Source organism: Scleropages formosus, chromosome 9, assembly GCF_900964775.1.
Source record: "Scleropages formosus chromosome 9, fSclFor1.1, whole genome shotgun sequence".
Classification (NCBI taxonomy): domain Eukaryota; kingdom Metazoa; phylum Chordata; class Actinopteri; order Osteoglossiformes; family Osteoglossidae; genus Scleropages; species Scleropages formosus.
In genome coordinates, this window is record NC_041814.1 from 1,880,473 (window position 1) to 1,906,258 (window position 25,786).

Here is a 25,786-nt window from a genome sequence, read left to right on the forward strand (position 1 = left end):
GAGACACCACGGATTTGGTGCTGTAAATATGAGTTCAGTCCAAGATTATACAATATTTAGTTAATTTCTAGCTCTGTGCAGAAGAGAAAAAAATGGAGTTGTGTATTACAATATTACAATATTTCATACAGCTCTCCAGTGGTTGGTAGCATTAAATGCTATGACCATTCGTCGAAATAGCACTAGAATTTTAAGATGTACCTTTCTGCTTGCAGAAGGCTCACTTGTGTTTTTGTACTTTAGAATTAGTTTTATGTGCTCTCATACGTAAACCTAGAAGGCGACGCTTATGTAAATCTGTAAAAAGGTTCGGAAAAAGCTCTGAAAAACCGTTTCCAAATATATATAGTGTACTGTCTCCCACTACCTGCATATTGTCAGTTTTCATCTGCAATAAATTAAAAGAATTCCCAGTTATACTGCAGGAAATTATAACTGATATGTTTGCACTCAGTACATTTGCCAACTCTGTTTTTGTGTCTGCAAGGGTGTTCAGTACTAGAATTAAATAACATGATGGTTGTCTGGGTTTTAATAATTTGAGATGCTCTGCCGCTCCCAAGGGTATCGCTATGTCTCTAAGCTATGTAATGTTCTGGAAATAAGGCCACAGTCCACTGTTACAGCTCTGTATGAAATCATAGCAATTGTTTATAGTGTTGCCTGGTTGCAGTTATGAAGTCTGTACACTGGAGGATAAATCACAGCGACTTCATGAATCTTACTTGATGTTTAGAAAAAAAAAATCTTAATTGCCTGTCCGATCTCGGAGAGGAAGGAGACCGAAGCAGGCATAGCCTTGACATTTGACAGACTCCGTAGTTTATCTCGAAGCTCCATACGCCTCTGATTTTTACAGGCTTGTTATTGCCCCATATAAATAAGAAACTCGGGCTGTAATTACTCACACAAACAGATATTCTCATTGTTTACATGTGGGCATGCATGTAGGTAGCAGATCACATACTTTAACTTCATTTGGCATCGATTAAGGTCGTGTCTCCTGTTCTTCCCCACATACGATTTACCAAATATTTTTGTAACGGCAGTGATCGTGGAGAACTAATGAAAGACCCCATGTATGCGGGTGACGTGCATATCGCTATGAGGTCTCGCAACTACGCGCAAGCTACATTTTCAGCGAGGTGAGGATGATCAGCATCAGTATCAGAACTATTTGGAGCTCTGATTTGTTCCGCTAAGTGGGGTAACAACAGAAATATATCTGATCTGCCGCTTGTTTTAATTGCAGTGAAATCACTGAGAGGCACTATACACCGATCAGCCACAACATTAAAACCACTGACAGGTGAAGTGAATAACATCGATTATCTTGTTACAACGGCACGTGTCAAGGGGTGGGATATATTAGGCAGCAAGTGAACAGTCAGTTCTTGAATTTCATGTGTTGGAAGCAGGGAAAATGGTCAAGAATAAGGATCTGAGCGACTTTGACAAGGGCCAAATTGCGATGGCTAGACGACCGGGTCAGAGAATCTCCAAAACAGCAGGTCTTGGGGGGGTGTTGCCATTATGCAGTAGTTAGGACCTACCAAAAGTGGTCCAAGGAAGGACAACCGGCAAACCGGCGACAGGGTCATGGGCTCCCAAGGCTCACTGATGAGAGTGGGGAGCAAAATCTAGCCCATCTGGTCCGATCCCACAGAAGAGATACTAAAGCACAAATTGCTGAAAACCTTAATGTTGACCATGATAGAAAGGTGTCAGAACACACAGCTTGTTGTGTATGGTGCTGCGTAGCCGCAGACCGGTCAGAGTGCCCATGCTGACCCCTGTCCACCACAGAAAGCGCCTACAATGGGCACGTGAGCGTCAGGACTGGACCACGGAGCAATGGAAGAAGGTGGCCTCGTCTGACGAATGACGTTTTCTTTTAGGAACATGCGGGCAGTTCCTAAAAACCGTTGGTCCCAGATACCACGGGACACCTTCAGAGGTCTTGCGGAGTCCATGCCTCGAAGGATCAGAGCTGTTCTGGCGGCACGAAGGGGACCTACACAATATTAGCCAAGCGGTTTAAATGTTTTGGCTGATCAGCGTATATACACATTTAATGTAATTTCTTTACAAATACTTGCTTTATCCATGCGATCTTTGCAGCTAATCACAACACATCATACATAAGAGTAGTTTTTTTTTTTTATTTTTTTATTTTTAATGAATGTACATGAGGGACAGGGGACTGTGGTAAAACTGCACACCATAAGCACTGTAAAAAAAAAAAAAAAAAGCGAAAGAGGACACTAACCAACGAGTGATTGTTGTGTGCAAATAGATGGACGTCTGCATTATATTGTGAGCAGTTTTTACTGTGAGACCAGTGTTTTCATTCCATTTCACTCATGTTACCCTCCGACACAACTGGTGCGCAATAGACTGTTACGTTGAACGCCAGTGAAATAACAATAAAGCACACAGATTCCCTCGTACACCATTTCAATTTTGTATCTTTAAATATTTTAAATTTGTCTTACTAATGCTTCCTCTTTGGATGTCTATATTTGCGGAGACCTCTTTGTACATATTGTCTCCTTTGACAATAATAATACCGGGGGAGGGTAAATTAGTGTAGTGGGCCCTGTCTAAGGGATCGGGCCTCGGGATCAAAACATTCTGCTCAGGTTTCACAGCTGCATAGTGTTTAGTTAACATTTTCACGAGGAGTAATTTCTGTGATTCATTTCTGCTGCTGGGAATGGGGAAAAAAAAAAAAAGAGCCAAGCGTGCAACATGAAACTAACAGACCCTGGTGTAAATGGAGCAATACTCAAGCATTCTGCAATACTTCGGCCTTGTTTGGAACCCGAAATCCTTTGGTCCGTATGAGCGCCCACTGCCGACACCGCGGTACCACCGTGCTGGCTTTGCTCTGAACGCACGAGTCCTTTGTGTCCAACATTGTTTTTTTTGTTCTTTTTTTTTTAACATCAGCTGAAAGTCCTGGAAAAAGCACTTCATGTAGGAAATCCTGAAATGTTCTTCTGGAAAGACTCACGTGTTTCTAAAAAAAAAAAAAAAAAAAAAAGGTCTGTCTTTCCTACTGTGTGGTCTTGCACGGTTGTGTCGAGTGGTGGAGATTTCGGTGATTTAATACAAGTGAGAACGCGTGACGGTCAACGTGTGACCTTACAGAGCGGATACATCTTCCCATAGTGCCCCCTTGTCCTGCAATAGGATCCCCCTTGTTTTGAGCTGCTGTCTCAATTTTACTCATGTTCATGAGATGCACGTATCTGGAGTGGGAGTGCATAGCGGAAGAAATTGAAAAGAATATTCCGGTAAAGTTTTATACAGCCACTTGTGTGTTGAACATTGGTCCATATGGTGAAGGAAGGAAACTAACTACTTAAGAGTCGCACATCTGCATTTATGGCTCCTTCTCCTAAGGTAATGCACGAATTGTATTTTCCACGAGATGTACGTCGCTTTGGAGAAAAGCATCTGCTAAATAAATAAATGGAAATGAATAAATGTAAATTGGAGTGCAAAAAAAAATGCAAATTGAAAATGTCAATCTTAAAAACAGAACAGGGCAAGTAAGCCCCAGTCTTGTGATGTAGGAGCTGTTTCTCTTTTTCCATCATTAAACACCTCAGTTAAGCGCATTGGATCTTATTACATACAAGTTACTAATGTTCAAGTTATCTATTGCTTGCTTTTCTGGTTTTATTATGACACTGGCAATGTGCTCCAACATACCGTATGTACTACATGTACTGTACACACTGTGCACCTCCTGTTGCTCATTTCCATATTGGTTTTTATCTGAGCACCTGTAAAATGCAAACCCCTCCTTTGTATACATCTTATTGAAAAATTTCATTGCGTATAAAAAAGGGAGGCGGGTAATTGCTAATTAAAATTAGAACATAATTTTTATTGTAAACGCCAACTTTTCTGCCATGTAAAAACACACCAGAGCTGTACATGCAATCGTTCGACGCCTCGAGTTGAATTTTATTCCCCTGTGGATTAATAACTTGCCTGTGTTGTTGTGTATTTACGGTGCACATTGGGGGTGTGTGGTAAACTGTAGATAAATTGCACGTATTATATGGAACCGCAGTATTGCATACAGCGAAAGGATGAGGGCCCTCGCTAAGCTGCCCAGTCGAGACGGTGAGAAACTATTCCTCCCAGGTGCAACACATCCTTCAAAAGCTGTGTGAAAGTGTGTGTCATTCATTGTCTAAGGACTTAGCTGAAATGATGCAATAAAATTCTGGCAGGAAACATTGGATGTATGCATGTAATAACAGTGGGATTTGATTTGTTGACTTATTTTTAAATTGGAACACTGCTCCAGTATTAGTGACCCCGGCGGGGTGTCTTACGAGTTACTCCTTGCCCTTGTGAAACCCATGTGTCAGCAGTAAAGGATTTCCATTGGACCGGCATCACATGGGATCAGCACACTTGATCAAAAGTGTTCTTTTAAGAGTGTGTGTAAAAAAAGAAAACATTTTGTACTTATGCAATTATGTGTCTGTTGGTATGACTAGTCTGCCTCCTTTTCTTTGTCCACTGTTTGTTGTTGTTGATGTTGTATGTACAAACACTTGGTTTCCCGCCTCTGGACGGCCTCTGGGTGTGTTGGGCTGTTATGACGAGAGGCGGAGGGAGCAGAGGGACCACAGACTCACTAACTGCGTCTGCCACTTTGGGAACGTCGCTGTTTTCAGCACCGCAAAACACCCAAAAGGACATGATTTGTGGTCAGTTCCTCCCTTGGGGGGGGGGGCAGCTGGAAGCGTACAGGTTAGAGCTGCTGCCTTTGGACCCAAAGGTTGCAGGTTTGAATCCCCTTTCAGCTGTAGTACCCTTGAGCAAGGCACTTAACCATAAAATTACCCAGCTCAATAAATGGGTAAATAATTGCAAGTTGCTTTCAAGAAAAGCATCAGCTAAATGAATAAACGTAAAGAACATTTCAAAAGCGCACATGCGGAAAGTCTTCGATCTTCACCAAATGCTATTAGAGATCTTTTTTGTATCTGTGCCCCTGCAAAGATCGTTTGATGTGCCCAGGTGAGCGCTGGGCCGTTCCAATATCTGGCCAAAGAGGCAACGTCGAAACGCAGAAACGCTTGATTGGAGTAGCTGCACTCACTGCGCTGACGTCGAAACTCAACAACAGGACCAAATGATGCACCTGGTACCAAACCACAGCCTGTCTTCTTCAACACACAGTCGCTTTTTGTCCAGTTTTGTCCAACACAATCTGAAAGACAAGCAGTAATAATCGTGCAATAAAACATGAGAGCATTGACATACAAACTGGAGTTGCCTTGTTCTTTATAAAACACACCAGTGTTTGCACAGCTCATTATGGGGAACGTTATAAACTTACTCTGCTGCACTTGCATGTCCACAGTTCTGGAAAGAAAAAACTATTTTAGTTCACGTGATACACACTGCTATTATAATATAAGCATATTTCACGATGTGCTATAAATGGTCCAGTTACTTGGCTGATGGTCATTAGGCTGCTGATAGAGAGGCACTTACGAACAATTACGAAAGATGGTGCTGAACATCATCAGACCTGCACACCTGCCTAATATAACTGACTGATCCCGAAATTGTCTCCAATCCCATCTGAGCTGAGCCCGACCAGCCTTGCTCTCCGCTGCAGACAGCGGCCCTGCTGCGTCCCCGCCGCCCTGCGTCACGAGAAAGAGGTCATCCCAAGGATACGCTCCCCCAAGGCTGCCCGGAGACAGGGAGCCCAACCGCAGGGTCCGTCTCTTCCGGCCTGCGCAGTCGGCAGCTCTGACAAGCCAACTGCATCACAATCAGGTGCCCTTTTTTCCTCACTCCTCCCCTCCCCACGAGGCTTCGCATCCTGAAAAGGGCCACACAGTCATGTCTTGGTGGGAAAGGCAGGCAGGCAGCAGGCAGGACAGCGCAGAGCCCAGAAGACAGCCGACTGCCTGTTTAATGACAAAACACATCTTGAGAAAAAGGCTTTCCTTGCAACTGCAACTGGAGGCGGCTTCAGCGACCGTGTGATGTGAGAAGAGGCGCGGAGATACTCTTTCGACACTCGAGTCCTAAAGTAGCTTCTAGAGCTTGTTCATGCTACCGTCCTGATCTCGTTCATTTACTCATTTATTAAACCTTTCCGGTGATAAACATCGGCCTTAGAGACAAGCCTAAACCCTACCCTGTCAGCTGCAGAGCTTTGGTTTTACTCTAGTACATGTTCGGTCGCTCCACTGAATGATTTCTGAGTTCTGGATTTTACAAAGAGGTGTGGGAATACTCATGCGAATCGGTCACCTCCAGCACACGTTCTTCGGAATCTTCCTCAATTAAAGGCACACGAACAACAAAAACTCTCATTTTCCATGTGGGAGGAGAAGCGGCGTGACATGCCATCACATATAATGTGTTCTGCAAATTCAGAAAATACATGTCTCAACCCACTTTTCCGAGGTCAAAGACTAAACTACTAAACATATTTTTAAGTTTTGCTGTGTCCCCAATTAGTGCGCTTATTAAAGAAATGGAAAACCGCCACTCGCTCACTATTGTTAACTACATGTCCTTGTCAGGGTCACGGCGGTTCAGAGCCTATTCCAGAAGCACTAGGTGCTAGGCTGGGGGGGGCAAATAGATACACCTGGGTCCATACGTGCCCTTCTTCTGTAGGAAATCGGTATATACAGGTGGTCCCCGATTTACGATGGTTCGACTTCATAATGGTGAACTGGTAATAGGCATTCTGTAGAAACTATACTTTGAATTTTGACTTTTTCCTGGAGAAGTGAAACGCGAAGCGATACTCTCTTGCGATGCTGGGCAGTGGCAGCAATCCACATCTCCCAGCCTGCCATGTAGAGGTGTGTATTAGTCGTATTAAATGCAATTAAATGCAATTAAACGACTTACGATATTTTCGATTTATGATGGGTTTCGCAGAACGTAACCTTTTCGTAAATCGGGGACCACCTGTAATTAGGTGTTCTACTTTTCATGCTGCATTATTACTATCGTTTTAGAAGAAAAAAACTCACAAATAATAGTAGTATATAAGCATAGCACAAATTTTAAGGTACACCCTCGGCACAGCAGTCGCACATTCACACATTACACCTGAGCTGCCTGTTGTCGGATAGTGGGAGGAAACCGACGTAGAAAAGGGGAGATAATTTAAACTCCACACAGACTGAGCTGCATTTGAACAATGTCCAAAACGCTCAGGCACTGTGAGGTACCAGCACTACGCTGCCCAAAAGGAAAAACCGGCACCGAAACTTCACATTTAGAGAACACAAGCAGTGATTAATAGCGAACACTTTTTTAAACACTATTAATCCCACTTCTTGCAATAATCTGACATTATATGTAAAATATATACTACAACTAATAATAAATTGACAGTTTTCAAAATGTTCCATTTAAAAAAAAAAAAAGACAGCATTTTGGTTGAAAAATGCTTAAACATTATCATAACGCAAGACAAAACATGCTCATATAATATGAAACCAAAAAAAGCCCATGGGGGGGGGAAGCTTCTTTGCACCCTCCTCAGGCCAAGAGGGTACACATTATGCATTTATTTGGGCATGAACCATTCACTGTATATGTATATTGTATCCTCTGGCATAAGGTCAAGGGGAATATAAGTTATTATGAACATAGCTCTGTCTTCACCACCTTCATAAAAACCTATCAGGTTTAATATAGCTCAAGAAACACCTGACATTGTGAAGGACACTATGAACCATAACTTAATGCAACATAATTCAAAAAGGTACTGTGTGCAATTTCGATTCTGCGTCAGACAGTATTATCGAAAATCCCTCAGAATGATACTGACAGTGGACTGATCACACTGCAGGCAGAAATAATGCAGCGATATTTACTTCATTATGTATAGAAATATATTGGATGCTGCGTGCACACACACACACACATACACACACACACACACACACACACACACACACATACAGGTGACATAAAAAGACAGGCAATGAGAATATAAATGTTACAAGCAAGAGTTTGGAGAACCCTGGAGAAATTGTGAAAGGAAGTCAAGAAAGGGCAAGGTGTAGATCGCCGTCTTTGCATAAATATCAAACTTCTTGTCAGCTTCAGGGTCACCTACCCTGGTGTCGGCCAAACCTTTCTTCAGTTCCTTACAGTGACATATTGTACTGCTTTGCATATGGAATAAGTTATAAACCCTTCAATCAACGATTTGTTTCTTCTTTGTTTCTTTTCTTCTCATGACAGCTTCATTTCCATTTCTTAATGATATTTCTGACAGAGGAAATTCCAAACTGGAAACGTGTGTGTGTGTGTGTGTGTGTGTGTGATACACTGGCACTCTGTCCAAGGTATATGCTACCTTTGCCCTCCAGAAGACTGTGACCGTGCAATAGGATAAATGATAATGAAAAATGGATGAATAAAAAAGTAGAGCATCTCTTCCATCTCCTATTCAATAGTGACTGCTGAGTGATTTTTCCGATAAAGACGTGCGGTGACTGTCACGTTGTGAGCGCTGTCCGCTATTATTATCCGCATTGTCAATGAAAACAAAAAATACTGAGTTATTCACAGGTTCTGTTAAAACCTGAAATAATGTTGGTTATACATTTTTAAAAAAATAATCGCAAAACTTAAAGAAAATTTTTTTTTAAAAAAATGCTGCCTGCAAATTCCTATTCTACCCTGACCGTTGACAATTTCATGCCGTCAACATGAGCGTTCCTCATCTTATTGATCACCAACACTCAAGAACACCAGACATAAGCTGTAAACACTATGAACACCAGTTGAATTAAAGTGGATCCACATTCACATTTTGCCTACTAAGTATATAAGTCAAAGTCCCTTTTGCTTTACAGCAGCTAAAATTTAAGAAAACGGATTAATGAAGATCAAACTGGAATGGTCATTTTAGCACTTTTTCTAAACAGAAATAAATATTTTATAAATTAAAACAAATTGCTACTTTTGACTTTGAAGTTAATACAATGAGAGAGACAAAGGGATGCATTCCGGACAGGACAGGTCCTCTGCAGGTGGTGTTAAAACTTAACAGCTTTAGTAAGCCCTATATCTGCCAAGCACTTGCTAAGGAAAATGAGCATAATTCCATTTAATGATGGGAAATGGGCATACAGAATACAGATGCATGCTTATTAAATCAAAATATTTATTCATAATATTGCTCATATTCAGAGGAACAACTAAATAATTGTACAAGATGTTTCACATTCAGATGAGTGGTAGCAGCTTTCTCCCCCATAGCCTGTGAGCAGGGAACCTACTCCATCAGGAAAGTTGTGAAGTAAGCCAAGTCTTTTGGTCAGCTGTGGACGGCTGAGAGCCTCCTGTCCTGGGCTACTAACACGGAGAACAGTGCTTTGTAAAGCATCATGTACCGTACTGCCGCTCTGCAGTTACCACTGTCCTAGGTGTGACCGACAGCCAGCCAGAACACACGTGTGCAAGCAGGTACCTGCAGACACACCCACATATACTGAGAGAGGCACACACGTGCACATACTGTCCAGATGCATGTGAACTTACCTGTACAGTAAGTGAACGCAAGCATGGCAAGAAAGGCATCTTCAGTACAACGGGGTAAATTCCAAGTAACGAGAGTGTCCATTCCAGGGGTTAGATATTTAGCCCTCAGGCACAGCGCTGGACAATTCACACAAGTTGAATAACTGTAGCGTGAGTGGATGAAACCCAGGTCCGGCCCAACAAGACGCAGGTATTCCTATTAACCGTATTGACATCTCACACCGACAAGTCCTGCTGCTTCAGTCCCAGGCAGTGCTCGTGACTTCATCAGACTGTCTCAGCTGAAGAAATATGTTGATTCCTTCACTCTCTCAAGATCAAAATCCCCTAAAGAAAAAAAAGAAAAAAAAAACATGAACCCTCAAACTGCAATGATGTGGAAAAACCTCATAAAGGCAAAAAACAGTGTTCATAAGATGATTTAAAACTGGCCGCACTACAGCTATGTTTCAAGGTCTATTGGACACATCAACTCCCCATGCTTGATGCTGCTTGCATTCTTTTGCTTTATTTATAAATGGCTTTTCTGAGTTGGAGAGAACAGCCAAAATACCTCACAGCTAGCAGGCTCTTTATTAGGAGAGCTACATCAAATGCAATTTGCCGGAAATATGAGGCAGTCATACGTATGAATACCAAATTTATAAACAGTGTGAAGTTCAATCATATTATCATGTAGGTAATTATCATGCAGGAAATCTATCAGACAGTTGACTGCAGCTCACAGGACAGCTGGTAGTGTAGTGGTTAAAGCTGCTGCTTTTGGACCCAAAGACCACAGATTCAAATTCCACCTCTAGCTGTAGAACCCTTGAGCAAAGTACTTACCCTAAATTGCTCCAGTAACATTACCAAGCTGTATAAATGTGCAAGTACAACATTGTAAGTAGCTTCCGAGAAAAGCATTAGCTAAATGAGTAAATGTAAATCCTCGTACCTCTACAGTACAATTGGCTTTTTAGACCATTCATAAGGATTCGGACGTTTGAGTCGGAACCCAGACTCAACTCCACACTTCAAGTCAGTGCAGTGTATTCCTTTTACTGTTGCTTTGCTCTAGAATATGGACTATTATCTGTTCTGGGGTTCCTCAATACCTTTTCTGTCCTCTCCTGCCCTTTGATTACACTGCCTTTTAACTGCAGGCTGGTATCTCCTTTTAAAGAGATACAAGCCACACAACAGTAATGGCCCTGCTTTTCTTGAGCGCACCGGTGACATGCACACCGGGAGTTAGTTACACCCTCAGGTCGCGCATCCTGCCGCAACAGTTCGGAATACCGGACCCAGCGACCAGCGTCTGTATAAAAATGGAGATGGCAAGGCAACTAGGTGCATTTTTAGAGCCCACATACAGAATGCATGTGACACTCAAACCACATGTACTGCACAGTGAACCCATTTTAATACGCATGGTATACAGGAATGACTATAACCGTTAACTGGAAGTCCATCTGGCCCAATATAAGCCCAGAAAAGATTGCTCTGAATCAAACACTATATCAATATGTATCTCATTGTGCTCATCATTATACCACTGCTTTTAAGCCAAAGGGAGATTTATACAGGTGTGGTTATTTGTCAGTATATTTCTCATAAAAAGCTGTTCTCCTCCCAGGTCTCTGTATATGAAGGTAAAGTGTAAGGAATTTTTTTTTTACAGGGTACCCTGGGATACAGCCCCAACATTGCTTTTCTGAGTGTGTGTGTGAGCAGTGACTGAAGCAGCCCTATCAGGGTGACTTCCATGACTCCACAGAGCTTTGCAAATCCCTCCGATATAAGGCACGAGAGGTAAATAATGTCAGGAAGGTCCATTGTGAAATATGAGCTGTGTTCGCCTTGCGTTTTTTTTTTATTTACAATAAAACCGGCTTGCTCTGGTAGGACCCCTCCCTAGCAGAGTGGTTGGTGGAAGTGAAGATGTTAACAGTCTTTCATGGTGCCATTTGTCATCTCTCGTGGGGCAGCCCAGTGGCAGGACGCCCTTGGTGAGCCTGTACACAGAGTGTGCCGGGGGAGCTGATCTCCCTGGAAAACTCATTCTGCTAGCAGCTGCGAGCTGTGCCACAGATCCACCTTGCACAGCGGCCCTTTAGAAACTGCCAGAACAATCCAGCGCCAAATACTACACATCACTGACAGAAAGAAAGAAAAAAAAAAAAAAAACACCTTTGCTAGCTCTGTGTGTTCTCTTATGTATACATTTCCCTTTACCTAAATAGATTAACATGTGGTAAATAAACTTGCTTATTTCATTATTTGAATGCGTCACTGCATCTAACACACAATTTAAATAAAAAGGAGCACAAATGCATCCCACTGGATGCACATTAACATTTGTGAATTGGGTCACAGAATACACAGACAATAAAGAGTGAAGGAATACATTATAATATTTGAAATAAGACTTGCAGATATATCTAGCGCAGTGCAATTCGACTTTTCATTTAGCAAAATAAACAAAATAAACCAAGCACACATGACCGTTGCTGTAACTATTATGCTTCCCTTGTTCGTCACTGCCAGCCTTCCATTGTGGCTGAGCTGTAACCCACAAGATACCTACTGCACAGTGCCACAATGAACATGGTGTGGGGTCACACGGGCTTCCCAGTGCAACTAAATGACACAACACACTGACCTGTATGGGGAACCTGTGACAGCAGCTGTAACATCTTCTGGTGCTCTGAAAACTTCTTGTTTTCACTTCTGGAAAAAGTAAAATACTACTTTTAGCAGTTTCACTAGGACCACAGTCCTGTTTAGGGTATACCCTGCCTCATGCGCTATGCTTCTGGGATAGACTCTGGACCACCTCGACCTTGCATTGGATACACTGGTTCTGAACAAATGTAAGGGTTTTTATTTCTTTAAAAAAAAAAAAAAAAAAAGAAAAAAAGAAAAACAGCAGCAGCAATACATCCTGCTCACTCTATAAAAAAAACCAGAAGTGGTAACAATTATCTCCTGAACGCCAAATATGAGGTTTGGATTCTGTGTCCTTAAGCCTCATGTTGACTGCAGCACTGTACAGGAGTGCTGACTGATTTTGGAAAACGTCTGTCTTCGACCTTAGGGACCCGTGAGCAGCAGTGACCCCCAGGAGAAGGCTGCAGGGCGACGCAAACACCCTGCTGCTGCCTTTGGGAAAAGCTTTGCTTGCAAATTAAGCACAACTACATTACAGCCAAATTAATGAGATTTCATGAATATCTTACGTTCCCATATTTTCACTACTGACATGTAAATTTTGACCGGCGAAACACGCGACTCAGACGTGTAGACAACTTCGGATTTTAAGCTTCCAGTGCTGCATAAATAGCGACATTTCATTGAGTAACTTGCCCAGATGAAAAGATCAAGAGGTGAAACTTTGTTTCTGATAAAGCTTTATCAGAACGTCAGTGTCAAAGCCTATCCAAATCAAACAGTACAGGTCGTATGAAAAAGAAAATGTTGGGTGTGAGGAGTCCATGTGGTACTCACGGTGGTTCGGTGCTGTATCTCCACACCAGGAAGCGGGACAGCTGCTGTAGGATCGGCTGGCTGTGGAGGGCTACAAACTGCTCCCGACAAATCTGTGAAAGCAGCAAGCAGTCTGGTTTACTTTCCCAACAATTATTTTGCCACTGAGCAGATGCTTTTGTTCATTTACATGGCTGAACATTCTGCAGGAACAATTACGCTTCAATACATTCGTCATACCTGACTTCTGCCTGTCATAACTTTATTCCGTTCAAAAATTATTTGGTCGCCCTAGTACTTATCACGTGATGTCACAACGTGTTTAAGGTTCCTGCGGGTGCAATGTGGAGCCAAACAGTAAGAGAACAGAAAAGTTTCGGATATATATAACTCCCACTGTTTCAGGTCATCAGGTTAGCCAATCGTGTATAAAGGAAAAAAGGAGAGAAGGAAAAAAAAAAAAAAACCTCAGCCCTAAGTTATTCCATGCCCTTTTCATCTTTAGTTAAATTAGTCTGGCCTTTTAAATAATGAATGTAATTCTTTGGGAAATATATTCAAATTCGTGCATAAAAACTCAAAGAGAATAATCGTTATAAAAAAGGTTTGTTTACCGTATAAACAATAAAAACTGCCCTTCTGCACACTAGTAATGTACGCACATTTTCAGCTGAAAAAATGTTTTCATTTGAGTCTTTTGTAATCCCCGTGAGAAACTGAGAAAAGCAAACAGCAGTACATATATCATCGAAGCTCTCCGACTTATTTTCTAGCCCAGAAGCACACGGCCCATGTGGTAGAGCAGAGCCAGCTGTTTAGCGCAGACAACATGACGAGATCTGAATATGCCAAGGGCTCCAGCGACTGAGAAAGAGTTCTGACACCCGGCTGCATTTATTTTCAATGTTTATCATTATTCTGCTACTTAGGTGCAACCTCTGTTGCAGGAAACACGGTTTTACTTATGTACACAGCAGGATATTTTGCTAGAGCAAAGCAAGGGGCCTTGCAAAACACAAACTAGCAACCTGTGGGTAACAAGCCAGTGTCCTTAACGACTGCACCACCTACTGCTCGTTGCTTGCACGAATGACAGAGCAGGACATACCCTGTTCATGGTATCCACGGTGACAGCGTGTGTCCAGAAGCAGTCGTGGACAGAGACGAACGTGAGGCCGGCCCTGAAAGCGCACACAAGGCAGGAAGTGAGAACTGTAACGGGAACAGGTGGGCTGATGGGAATCCGGCAGTCAGGTGCACCATGGGGTGAGCTCTGGTTCTGCTCCACTTGCACAAACGAGGCCATGTCATGGGCTTCCGTGAAACACTGCACATCTTCAACAGCCACAGCATAGTTTCGGTGGCAATACTGAAAACTGTGCCTTTCAGAGCAATGAAACGTATACTTGGAGCTAAACTCAGATTACTGTTATTCTGCTCTCATTCTGTGCCCCAGTGGGAGCAGCACCACCACGTACTCCCGCAGGCATACGACTACAACCTTTTTTACACAACCAGAAATGCACTAATTCCGACTCAATACGCTTCTCTCTAGCTGTTTCTTAACCTGTATTAAAGTTACACATTTTCTACAGAGAGGTGCATCAGGGTAACACGCAGAGGAGGGACCTCCCTCACCTGTAGCAGTACAGCGCGGTCAGCATCATGTGTGTGGAGTCCAGGGAGTGGATGAAGTTGGGAGGGAAGGCGTTTTTCTGCTTCATGGTGTCTGGCCGTCTATAAATATACAAGGCATACACTGCAATGAGAGGCAAATCTCTCCATAAGAATGACACTTTATCTCGCGTTTCACTCACACTCTGTGCCATACCGATACAGTCAGCCTTTCGGCACTTGCACTAGCTTTTCAAATGTAGAAAGAAGGTATGAGGCTGAATGGAGACCCAGAAAAGTTATTCAGTTATTTTTACCTTAACTCAAAGTGGCTCTTTTACAGAGGCGTAGTAACACAGGAACATAATGAAATATGTAAACTGTAAAGCCAACTCTTACTGTAAGCACAAACAATGAGACTGAGGATATCATACTTCGGATGCATCAAGTGAAGAGTGGATGACCAGCAGCTGGATGGATGATCTCAATCCCAGAAACAATGAACACAACTCTCCAGCTTAAGGAGGAGGACAAAACATAGTGGAGGCCCTCTATGTGGTCAACACGAGTCAACGTCGACGCAATGACACAAAACAACAACGGCACCGACATTCTAGTGTGCTGTAACTACATGTTGTAATATTACACTTCCTGCACTGATGGTTCATTGCTCTCGATGCCCTTCTGCTGGAAGTTTGCCTGGAAACATCTCCTGGCTCATATTCATGGGAGATGTCCTTCCTCATCCCTTATTTATGAACTTTAATAAGGGGGCTTTGCACTGCTAATTACCTCAACCCGCCAAGGCCCCCTGATGCAAGGGGATCGCAAGGTGCTGGAATTGGTGAACCACGTGCAGAAAGCGTTCGGCCCAGTATTTAACCACCACTCAGAAGAGCTGTCCAACCAGTCAGTAGCGCCATACATCGGACTGCTCTGCTCCTCCATGAACACGGAAGTGCAAGGGTGTGGGCAGCTCCAAGTCCAGCATCAGGCTGTTATCTCGTTGTTTGGCAGCCCTCCTTCCCTTCCCCATTCTCTTCCATCAGTGTGATTCCTATCAGTATGATTATAACCGTATTCCCAAGATATTTTGGTAATGAAATTGGGGGACACTTTCGGCCAGGGAGAGTTGCACTTGTATTTCGCCTTGTTCTAAAGTTGTACTGAATTTTTAAAGTTTTTTTTTTTTTTTTTTTTTTTGAATCAGCAGTCGAACGTAGAACCAGGTCCATTGCTTAAGAGTGAATGGGCAGATGTGATGTTGGATGAGCTGCATATGGCTGTGTGAGGGGTTGGAGGAAGAGGACTTGAAGGGCTCTGAAAGGGGTTCATGCCTCTAAGTGCATGAAGCCATAACCCTAGCAGGCCAGCCTTCCCAGAGCCCTACAAAACAGCGCAAACTACCACTATGCTGAAATAAGCAAAAACCATCTAACACTGAGGAACGGCAATCATAAATCCACAGAAACACAAGGCTGAGCAGAACGAAATCTGTTTTTTCTTCCTCAATAGGTCAGCTACCTTGTACAATGTTCTTCGTTAACTTTCATTAATACAACATCACGATTCTTGCTAACATGGAGTCTAGAAATAGAGGCCAACGTTATACAGGCACTCTCGAGTGCTGACATTTCATTCCACATGCCCTGAGGACCATCGGGCCTGTTCTGTTTTAATGTTCATCAGCCTAGTAATAAGCTTTACACAAGGCTGCCCCCACAGTGGCAAAAATCTGCCCCCCACTGGACACGATTCCTCCGCAGGGTCGCCGTCTGCTGTGCCGTGACTCTGTTCTTTAGGTGCCGCTTGTTGGCACATGCCGAGGTAAAGTTGCAAACGCCAGCATCTCTGTATGCCATTTATAAGAAGTAATCTGCAATTTGTTTCAGAGAGGTGCAAACACAGCCGTATATCAGCCCGCGGATGCATACGGGCCAGTTGAGAAATGTTTTAGAGCTGCCAAGCCTTAAACAAGCACAGGGCTGCCTTTACTGGTATGCTGTTATTCAGCAGTAGGACACAGGCTCCCTTCCAGCATACTCTGTTGACTGTAACAACTGTTAAGATGACGGGCTATACTGTATCAAAGAATACACGTGGGGCAAACGCTCTGCTGAATGCAATAACTCAAAGGTCACGTAAGAGGTGTGATATGGTAAAGATCAATACAGAAATAAATCACTACACTTGCGTCAGAGTACTCCGATTCTCATTTAAAACACCGTTATTCTGTACTACATGGAGACACACGTATGATTACCAGTCATTCTGGCATTCTTCACATTGACTCTCAGTTTAATGCAGTACATGATGCTTAACTATGCCCCAACAAAATTTCAGAACGCATGGAAGTTAGTAACAAAAAAACTGATCATTCATTTATTAATTGTTATTACTAATTTAAAGGTTCCATAAAAAACAAAAGGCACTTAATATGTTCATAATGATGAAGCTGTCCTAATGGAGGATGTATGCAGTGATGGAGCACTAACCGTGTTCTCACAAGCCAGGTGCACACAGGAGCATATTTCAATTGTGTGGAACGCAGGCCTCAAAGGTAATGAGGAACTGTTGTGTGAGTGCTGATGAATGTGGTCAGAATGAGGAATGGGAAGGGAGGAGGCGACACTTACTCTCTGAAGTCATGGTTGACTTGGATATGCACTGACTGCATATTACTCTTGAGCTGTAGAGAACACAAAAGGTACAGGTGAGTAAGAAACACATGAAGGCATGCAGTGTGATGACACACTCAGTTCAATGGGGAAACTTGCATGGCACACTGTGAAAATGAGTAAAAGGACAGGTCTCCTTATTTCTACTTGACATACATATAAATTATTGTTTTGGAGTTTGTATAATGTTATTTGACCCCTATAGTAAACCGATGAATCCTGGAAGCCTTTCCGCAAGTAAACATTGCTGCGATCCTTGTCTTCTCCCCATTAGTCTCCTTGCAAAGCAGCTTCTCAACACCTGAGCACCACTGTGGCTCCTGTGGCATTTCAGATGAACCCAAAATTGCTAAAAAATGAGAGCAGGGGGCAGAGTTGGTTTAGCATCTTAGACTATGAAATGGTTAACGCTGTCAGAGGCTGGAAATTTTAAATAACATTTTAAGGCTTTCATTCTTGAGTTTACAATCTGCATGTGGCCAACGGCTCCTAGCAATTGCAGTGTTGCACATCCAAGTGTCTCTATTGCATGGCACGACCAATTGGTCCCTTGGAGGCACCGTCCCGCGTCACTACCCTCCAAACTAAAGACAGGGAAACACACAGCCTCGAATGTTTGACTGAGGAAGCAGCAACAGGAGGGACGAAAGATGACAACAAGTAAGACTGTACAAAACAGGGAGATAAAGCAGGAAGAAAGGAAAACAAAAGAAAAAGACAGGAATTCATGAACACTTGTGAGCAGGGAAAGAAGAGAGTAGAATCAAGAATGGTCTGTCATATATCCCTGTTTTATGAATCCCCTTCTAAGTTTAAACAGCCTTTTTTTCCAAGCTGAGTGCAGCAGGAAGGGAAGACAGGATTGCTCTTGGTTTAGTTCTTGGTACAGTGCTAATAACCTAAGATTTCTGGATCCCAAAGGGCAGTTTACACTTCTCGCTATTTAAGACAGCATTCCCAAGAAGGGAAAAAGTATTTTAGTCTCACTCCAGAGCACAGCGATAAGGGGCTACTAATGCAAGCTAATGTCTTTGAGAGCAGAGGGTGAGCTCTCTCACCAGTATACAAGTATTACACACAGTGCAGGAAAGATCTTTGAGGTTACTGGTGGACTTATTCATCTCCTAAATCACTCAAACATCAGGGGAGTTGGTCTCAAGAAGGTTCCTTAATATATTTAAAATTCACTTGGAAAATTGGGAGCGGGGGGACTCTGCAGCCTATTGGAGAGATAAAGGCCCATGTTTGCAAATGAGATGGCACCCTTTAATTAAAGCTGAATGATGTTTCCTCTGCTGTCTGGGCACCTGCACTCAGTGGCGTTTTCCTCACGTCACCATTGTGGAGCTTGTTTGGATTTGGGGGAGGGGGTGTGTGTCTTGGAGACTCCTGCTGCTGACTCTGGGGAGCACGTTGCCAGGAGGCGATGTCCATGAAACATCTGCTTTACTCCCTAGCAGATGCCTGAGAGCGAGAGTGTGGCTCCTGTGCGTGGGGAGCCAGGGGATGGAACAGTGCACGCTTTCTATTTAACTTTGCCCGTAAGAATTCTCTGTTGTCTTCACCAGTTTAAGTTTGTGTTATTTTTGCCAGTTTTCTTGTCCCACTGTCAAAAACTTCAGCATAACCTCGGATGTTCCTCAATCATGAAACCTTTTCAAAGACCCAAACCAGCTTCTTTCTGTACAAGAGATACAAAATGCAGCCCTTCCTCAACATCTATGCTACTCATCTTCTTGTTCTCTAGGTTGGACTGCTGTAACATCCAATTTGCAGGTCTTCGCACATCTGATATCCACAGGTCATTCAGGAGGCTCCTTCTTCCATGGCATAGACTGTTCCTCACTCTTCATGAATTCCATTCATCTAGCGTCTCCACTGGTCCCTATTGCTGCCATTAAATCTTCCTAGTCTCTCACCCTGACCAGCAGATCCTTCCATACTTCTGCTCCTCAATATCTCCAGACTGTCATCTCTGCCTGCTGTCCACCATGGAGCCACCAGACACACTATTAAGTACCTCTGTACTTGCTCTCAAGCTGTGGAAGGACCTTCCTCTCAGAGATACATCTGCCACAGTCACCTGACCTTTGAATGTTTCTTGAGAACCCAACTTGTCTCTTGAAACTTCAGAAAAGCGCAGACTTGGCTCCACTGTGTCACTCACTGGCTTCTATCTAACAAGTTGCATCACTGTGCATTTGTTAACAGCTAAATTTCAGTAAATGTTTTAGTTTTAGTAAAGTTTTACATCATTTTAGTTTTTCTTGGTGACTCAATTTTGTCAGCTGTATTTGTTCATGCCTATCTTATACTGTACTTCAAAGGTCACAATAGATTGATCAGACAGAACTTTGTTGATCCCAAAGCAAACGGTACAAGGCTACAGCAGCATTCACAGAACTACACAGTGACAAAAACTGCAATCACATTGGCGTAAAGAAATATTATTCCACTATTATAATTCTGGGGGGTGTGATGATGCAGTGGGTTTGACCAGGTCCTGCTCTCTGGTGGGTAAGGGGTATGAGTCCTGCTTGGGGTGCCTTGCGACAGACTGGCGACCCGTCCTGGGTGTGGCCCCTCCCCCTCCAAGCTTGCGCCCTGTGTCACCGGGTTAGGCTCCGGTTCGCCGCAACCCCGCTCGGGACAAGCAGTTTCAGACAGTGTGTGTGTGTGTGTGTGTGTGTGTGTGTGTGTGTGTGTGTGTGTGTGTGTGTGTGTGTATATTATAAGTCAGACAGTTATATATGACTGAATGATGGTGCAGACAGGTCAGTACCATTTGAAGAAAAAGTGGTCAGTACCACCCTGAAAGTGGCCCTTCCTGGATTGGGGCCTTGTCTTGGCGGAAGGACTTGTGTGATTTAGGGATCTCCAGAGCTATATTGTCGGGAGAAGTATGCTCCTGGTAGGGTCTCCCATGGCAACCAGGTCTGGAGTGAAGATCCAGACTAATACGATACAAAAAAACTCCTATAATGAACATAAACAAGTCAATGTTTACCTTGCCCAGAACAGGGTCACCAGGACCTACCCCTGGAGTCAGGCCTCAGGGTAGTGTTCATAGGTGAGCGCCTGGTGGCCTGGCAGCCCATGTAACCCAGCTGGGCTCAGCACAAAAAGGCATTGTGGGGGGGGCCATGTGGGCCCAGCACCCGCAAGGTCCAGAATGGGGTTGGGTGCAAAACATTTCAGGGGGCAGGGTGGCGCATGGTGTCATGGACCCCCGCGACAGAAACTGGCTCTTGGGGCGTGGAATGTGACCTCACTGGAGAGGGAAGGAGCCGGAACTGGTGCAGGAGGTTGAGCGATATCAACTAGATATAGTTGGGCTCACCTCCACTCACAGTGTTGGCTCTGGAACCAAACTCCTCAATAGGGGGTGATCTTTCTCCTACTAAAAAGTTGCACAGGGTGAGAGGTGCTGGGTGGGTGTGGGGATACTAACAAGCCCCTGGCTGGCTGCTGTACAGTTGACGTTTTTCTCAGTGGACAAGAGGGTCGCCTCAATGCAAGTTAAGGTTACAGAGAGAAAAAACTCAGTTTTCTTGGAAAGAGTGGGTAGGGTTCTGGACAGGGTCCCAACTGCAGACTCCATAGTCCTGCTGGGGGACTTCAACACTCACGTTGGCAATGACTGGGAAATCTGGAGTGAGATGTTTGGAAAGAACGGCTTGCCCGATCTGAACCCAAATGGTGAAATGTTATTGGACTTCTGTGCTAGCCATGGTTTGTCCATAACAAACACCATGTTCAAACACAAGGATGCTCATAAGTGTACTTGGTACCTTAAGCTCCTTGGGCCAAAGGTCAATGATTGACTATTTAGTATTTTCATCTGACTTGAGGCCGCATGTTCTGGACACTTGGGTGAAGATAGGTGCCGAGCCGTCAGCTGATCTGGCGGCGAGCTGGATCAGATGCTGGGGAAAACTGAGGGACAGACCCAGTGGACCCAAGCACACAGTGAGGGTATGCTGCGAACGACTGTCAAAGGACCCTGTCCGGAATGATTTTAACTCCCACCTCCGAGAGAAATTCTTCCATGTCCCAGAGGAGGTAGGGGACATAGAGTCTGAATGGACCCTGTTGAAAACCTACATTGGAAGCAGCCAGGCACAGCTGTGGCCAAAAGCTTGTTAGTGCCAGTTGTGGTGGCAACTGAAGAACCTGCTGGTGGACACCAGTGGTGAGGAAAGCCATCAAGCTGAAGAAGGAGACCTTTAGGGCCTGATTGGCTCTGGGGACTCCTGACTCAGCAGATAGGTACCGGTAGGGAAAAAAGGCGGGAGCGGCTGTGGTTGCAGAAGCAAAATCCAGAGCATGGGAGGAGTTTGGAGAGGCCATGGAAAATGACTATCGGACAAAGAGGTTCTGGAGAACCATCCAGCAGCTCAGGAGGGGTTGGAGGAGCTTTGATCAAGTTCTGCTCAGCAAAGGTGGGGAAACTCTGACCTCAAATGAGGACATTGCTGGAATGTGGAAGGAGAACTTTTAGGAACTCCTAAACCCGAGAGATATGCCTCCCTTACTGGAGTCAAGGCCAAAGGTTTCCGGGGTGTTGGAGTCCATTTCCCTGGTGGAAGTCACTACGGTAGCTGGACAGCTCTACAGTGGCAAAGAATCGGGGCTGGATGAGATTCCCCCGGAACTGCTTAAGGCCCTAGATGTTATAGGGCTGTCATGGTTGATATGCCTCTGCAATGTTGCATGTACCTCGGGGACAGTGCCTTTGGATTGGCAAACTGGGGTGGTGATCCCTACCTTTAAGAAAGGGGACCAAAGAGTGTGTGTCAACTATCAGGGTATCACACTTCTCAGCCTCCCTGGGAAAGTCTATGTCAGGGTGCTGGAAAAGAAGCTCCGCCCGATAGTTGAACCTCAGATTGAAGAGGAACAATGTGGATTCCGTCCTAGCCATGGAACAGCGGACCAGCTTTTTACCCTCAATTATCTGTGAGAGGGGACATGGGAGTTCGCTAATCCAGTCTACATGTGTTTTGTGGACTTGGAGAAAGCCTATGACCATGTTCCCTGAGAAATTCAGTGGGAGGTGCTTAGAGAGTATCGGGTGCTGAGGCCCACTACTGCAGGCCATTCGGTCTCTGTACACAAGGAGCGAGAGCTGTGTCCACGTACTCGGCATTAAGTCAAGCCCGTTCAGTGTGGGTGTTGGACTCCACCAAGGTTGTGCCCTGTCCCCACACTCCTGTTTGTGGTTTTCATGGACAGGATATCAAGGCTCAGTCGAGGTCAGGAAGGTATTCTATGTGGGGGCCAGAAGTTGATGTCTCTGCTTTTTGCAGATGATGATGTCCTTTTGGCACCGTCACATGGATGCCTCCAGCATGCACTGGAACAGTTTGTAGCCGAGTGTGAAGCAGTTGGTATGAGGGTCAGCCCATGAAAGTCTGAGTCCATGGTTCTCTCACAGAAAAGGATGGCATGCCCCCTTCAGGAAAGGGGAAAGAATTTGCCCCAGGTGGAGGAGTTTAAGTATCTTGGGGTCTTATTCACGAGTTTGGGGAGAAGGGAGTGTGAGATTAACTGTAGATCAAGAGCAGCGGCAGCAGTAATGCGGTCACTGTACTGGACTGTAGTAGTGAAGGGGGAGCTGAGCCATGAAGCAAAGCTCTCTATTTACTGGTTGGTCTATGTCCTTATCCTCACCTATGGTCATGAACTCTGGGTAATGACCGAAAGAATAAGATCGTGGATACAAGCGGCTGAAATGAGTTTTCTCCTCAGGGACTCACTCTCTGTGACAGGGTGAGGAGTTCGGCCATCCGGGAGGAACTCAGTAGAGCCTCTACTCCTCTGCACCGAGATGAGCCAGTTGGGGTGGTTTGGGCATCTGGAAAGTATGCCTCCTGGGCGCCTCCCTTAGGAGGTATACCAGGCACGGCCAACTGGGATGAGACCCCCAAGGTTGGCCCAGGGCCCACTAGAGAGATTATATCTCTCAGTTGACCTGGGAGTGGCTGGGGATCCCCTAGGTTGAGCTGGAAGAAGTCGCGAGGGACAGGGATGTCTGGGCTTCTCTGCTCTTCCTATTGCCACTGCAACCCTAGAAAGACTAAGCAGCCTAGAAAATGGATTGATGGCTTTTGGGAGGAACAACCTCAGGTAACACTCCATGGAACAGTAGAACTGGATCTTTATCATGTTATAACTACCTGTGCTCTTGAAAACAATGTATACCCACAGTAGTGTCCTTCAGGAACAACTATAACATATCTAGCTGTGTAAATAAGTATTAAAAACATAACTGTAGCTACACAACAAGACGAAGGACTAGCCTTGGTCTAGCACTGCCTTTCCATAGTGTAAACAGGTCTGAGTAAGTCATGCTTCAAATTGTGTTACAATAAGTAAGTTAGTTGAGGTATTCAATGTTAAACAGAGTTGGTGTATTTACAGTTCATAAAACTGTTGTATGTCTTTGTGCTAATAAAATTCCCTTTACATGAGAATCCATCAAACAATGAATTAGTAAGTAACTTCAGTGAATAAATGCTGACTAAGCTATTTGCTCAAACCTGAAGCATACGTTTGCCATAATAAATTCAAATCAAAAGAGCTACGTATGTGCATGATACAGAACTGGCAACCTCTGCACAGACTTTAAGCACAGTGCATAGAGGCCTATGGCTCCTGCAGCTGCTACTTTTTCTCTGGGGCGCTGCGAAGCCTGGGATGAATTATCACACAAACATGGAGGCGTCCTGCAAACTGGAGCGCAACACAAATAAATTACCTGCGGGATCTGACAAGTTTCATTTCCCCTGCTCCCGCCCCCAGTACAAGTGAGAGAAGCGGAATGGAGCACTGTGTCTGTTAAATTGGAAAGCTGGTCGAACCTATATGTCCAAACATCCCTTGGGTGTAATTTAGTAAGCACAGAAGCCGTCTGGTCCAGTTACAGGTGTTATTTTGGAGTCTGTGCATAATTCACAACATAAGCACTTTCTTAAGTTTAGAGATGATATTCTTTATCTTTCTTTAATCTTATGAAAACACAGCCTCCATAGACAACAATATATTACTTATTTTCAAAAGCCCTCATACAATATATTCAAAATTAAAGATCTGCAGAGTAAATACAATTCGAAAAATGAAAGCTAATGAAGTCATAGAGAAACTGACAACTAATTACAGCTTTAGTGAAAACTACAGAAACACCTTATTCTAACATTGGTCTCACAAGAAAAACGGTCTGCATGCAATGCAACATTTATAATTCATCCCTACTGATGCCGCACCACAAGAACAACAGGGCCACCACTCACCCTTCATGCTCTACCGAGCTGCCAGTCAGATTATTGACTGCTGTCGTCAGCAAGTGCCATTTTATGATCAGAGATTACAGAGCACCCTGAAGGAGAGAGAGTATCTACCCAAAAAAAGGTGCACAAGTTGGCTTTTTCTCTTTCTTCTCTTTGGATTTCTGCTCACTGACACACAGTTTGGTTTGTTTTTATTTCTGGCACTGCTGCTTATAACACTGTGCAGAGGATACAGGGCACTTTTGTCAAAAGCATACAGAAAAATAGCGCTGGCAATATTTTCTGTAAGTGCTGCAATATTTTTCAATGAACACTTTGTAAGAATATCGTAGTTTTTGCTGGAAGGGTCATAAAATCCACCTCCTCTTTGTCAGTCTCTCTGTTCACCTGGAGTAATATGAGCTGGAGGTCTCGCTAGACGCATCATCAAGGTTGTGGCTGCATACTTGGTTTTGAAGTCGAATGAACTGTGTAATTATTGCAATGCGCTAAACATCCATTTAATGGACACAGTTTATGAATGCACACCTTAACGCCATTTCTTTCAATGGAGAAAATTACAGTATGCTCCCAGATAGTCAACTATTTTTCACCTCAAATGCACAAAAATAAATTCCACGATATAATGGTAAAAGCAACCGTTACACACATCATCTTGAACAGGATTATCAATGCAACATATATTCTTTTCTCTTTTAAATCTGCATAAACTGTGTGTGTGTTTATTCCATGGGTTTGCATCACCATGACCTTGCCAGTCAGAGGCAAACTGCATAGGACTTTTATTCACCTGTTATGTGTGTGTATTCATCCATGCCAGTTGCTACATGCTCACTGGACCGCTTAGCAGATGATTTGTCTGCTGCATCAGGCAAGTACACCGTTCTATGGTAGTTCACATCCTAAGCTGCACGGTTTGTTGAAGTGAATAAAGTGAAAATATAACACAAAAATAAGTAACTGCAAATAAATAAATAAAAAATAAGTAAAGCATATACCGAGGACAGGGAGCCTCACAGAGACATGGACAAACTGTCTCTCGAGTCCGCACATAAACTAAATGTGTGTATCTATACAGACTGCTGTAATTCACCGCACTGGAGCGGTATGCTGTGGAAACAATTTTTCAAAACCTAAGCAAGACGGAAACAAATCAAACCACGAAGA

At 43.9% G+C, this 25,786-nt stretch overlaps 1 protein-coding gene across 2 annotated transcripts in view; it reads right to left on the reverse strand.

The window, feature by feature from the left end:
- Window positions 1-9,179: 9,179 nt before the first annotated feature.
- The window catches only part of polrmt (polymerase (RNA) mitochondrial (DNA directed)), a 61,028-nt gene continuing 44,421 nt past the window's right edge, over window positions 9,180-25,786 (reverse strand). Inside the window, exons 16-21 of one of the 2 annotated variants that reach the window (XM_029255049.1) lie at window positions 17,289-17,341; window positions 14,677-14,775; window positions 14,147-14,219; window positions 13,060-13,151; window positions 12,215-12,282; window positions 9,180-9,897 (exon numbers count right to left, since the gene is read on the reverse strand). In XM_029255049.1, coding sequence (XP_029110882.1) covers window positions 9,848-9,897; window positions 12,215-12,282; window positions 13,060-13,151; window positions 14,147-14,219; window positions 14,677-14,775; window positions 17,289-17,341 — 435 coding nt within the window. In that variant the 3' untranslated portion in view covers window positions 9,180-9,847. Of the gene's footprint in view, window positions 9,898-12,214; window positions 12,283-13,059; window positions 13,152-14,146; window positions 14,220-14,676; window positions 14,776-17,288; window positions 17,342-25,786 lie in introns of those variants that run through there. The other variant, XM_029255050.1, reaches the window with a different exon arrangement.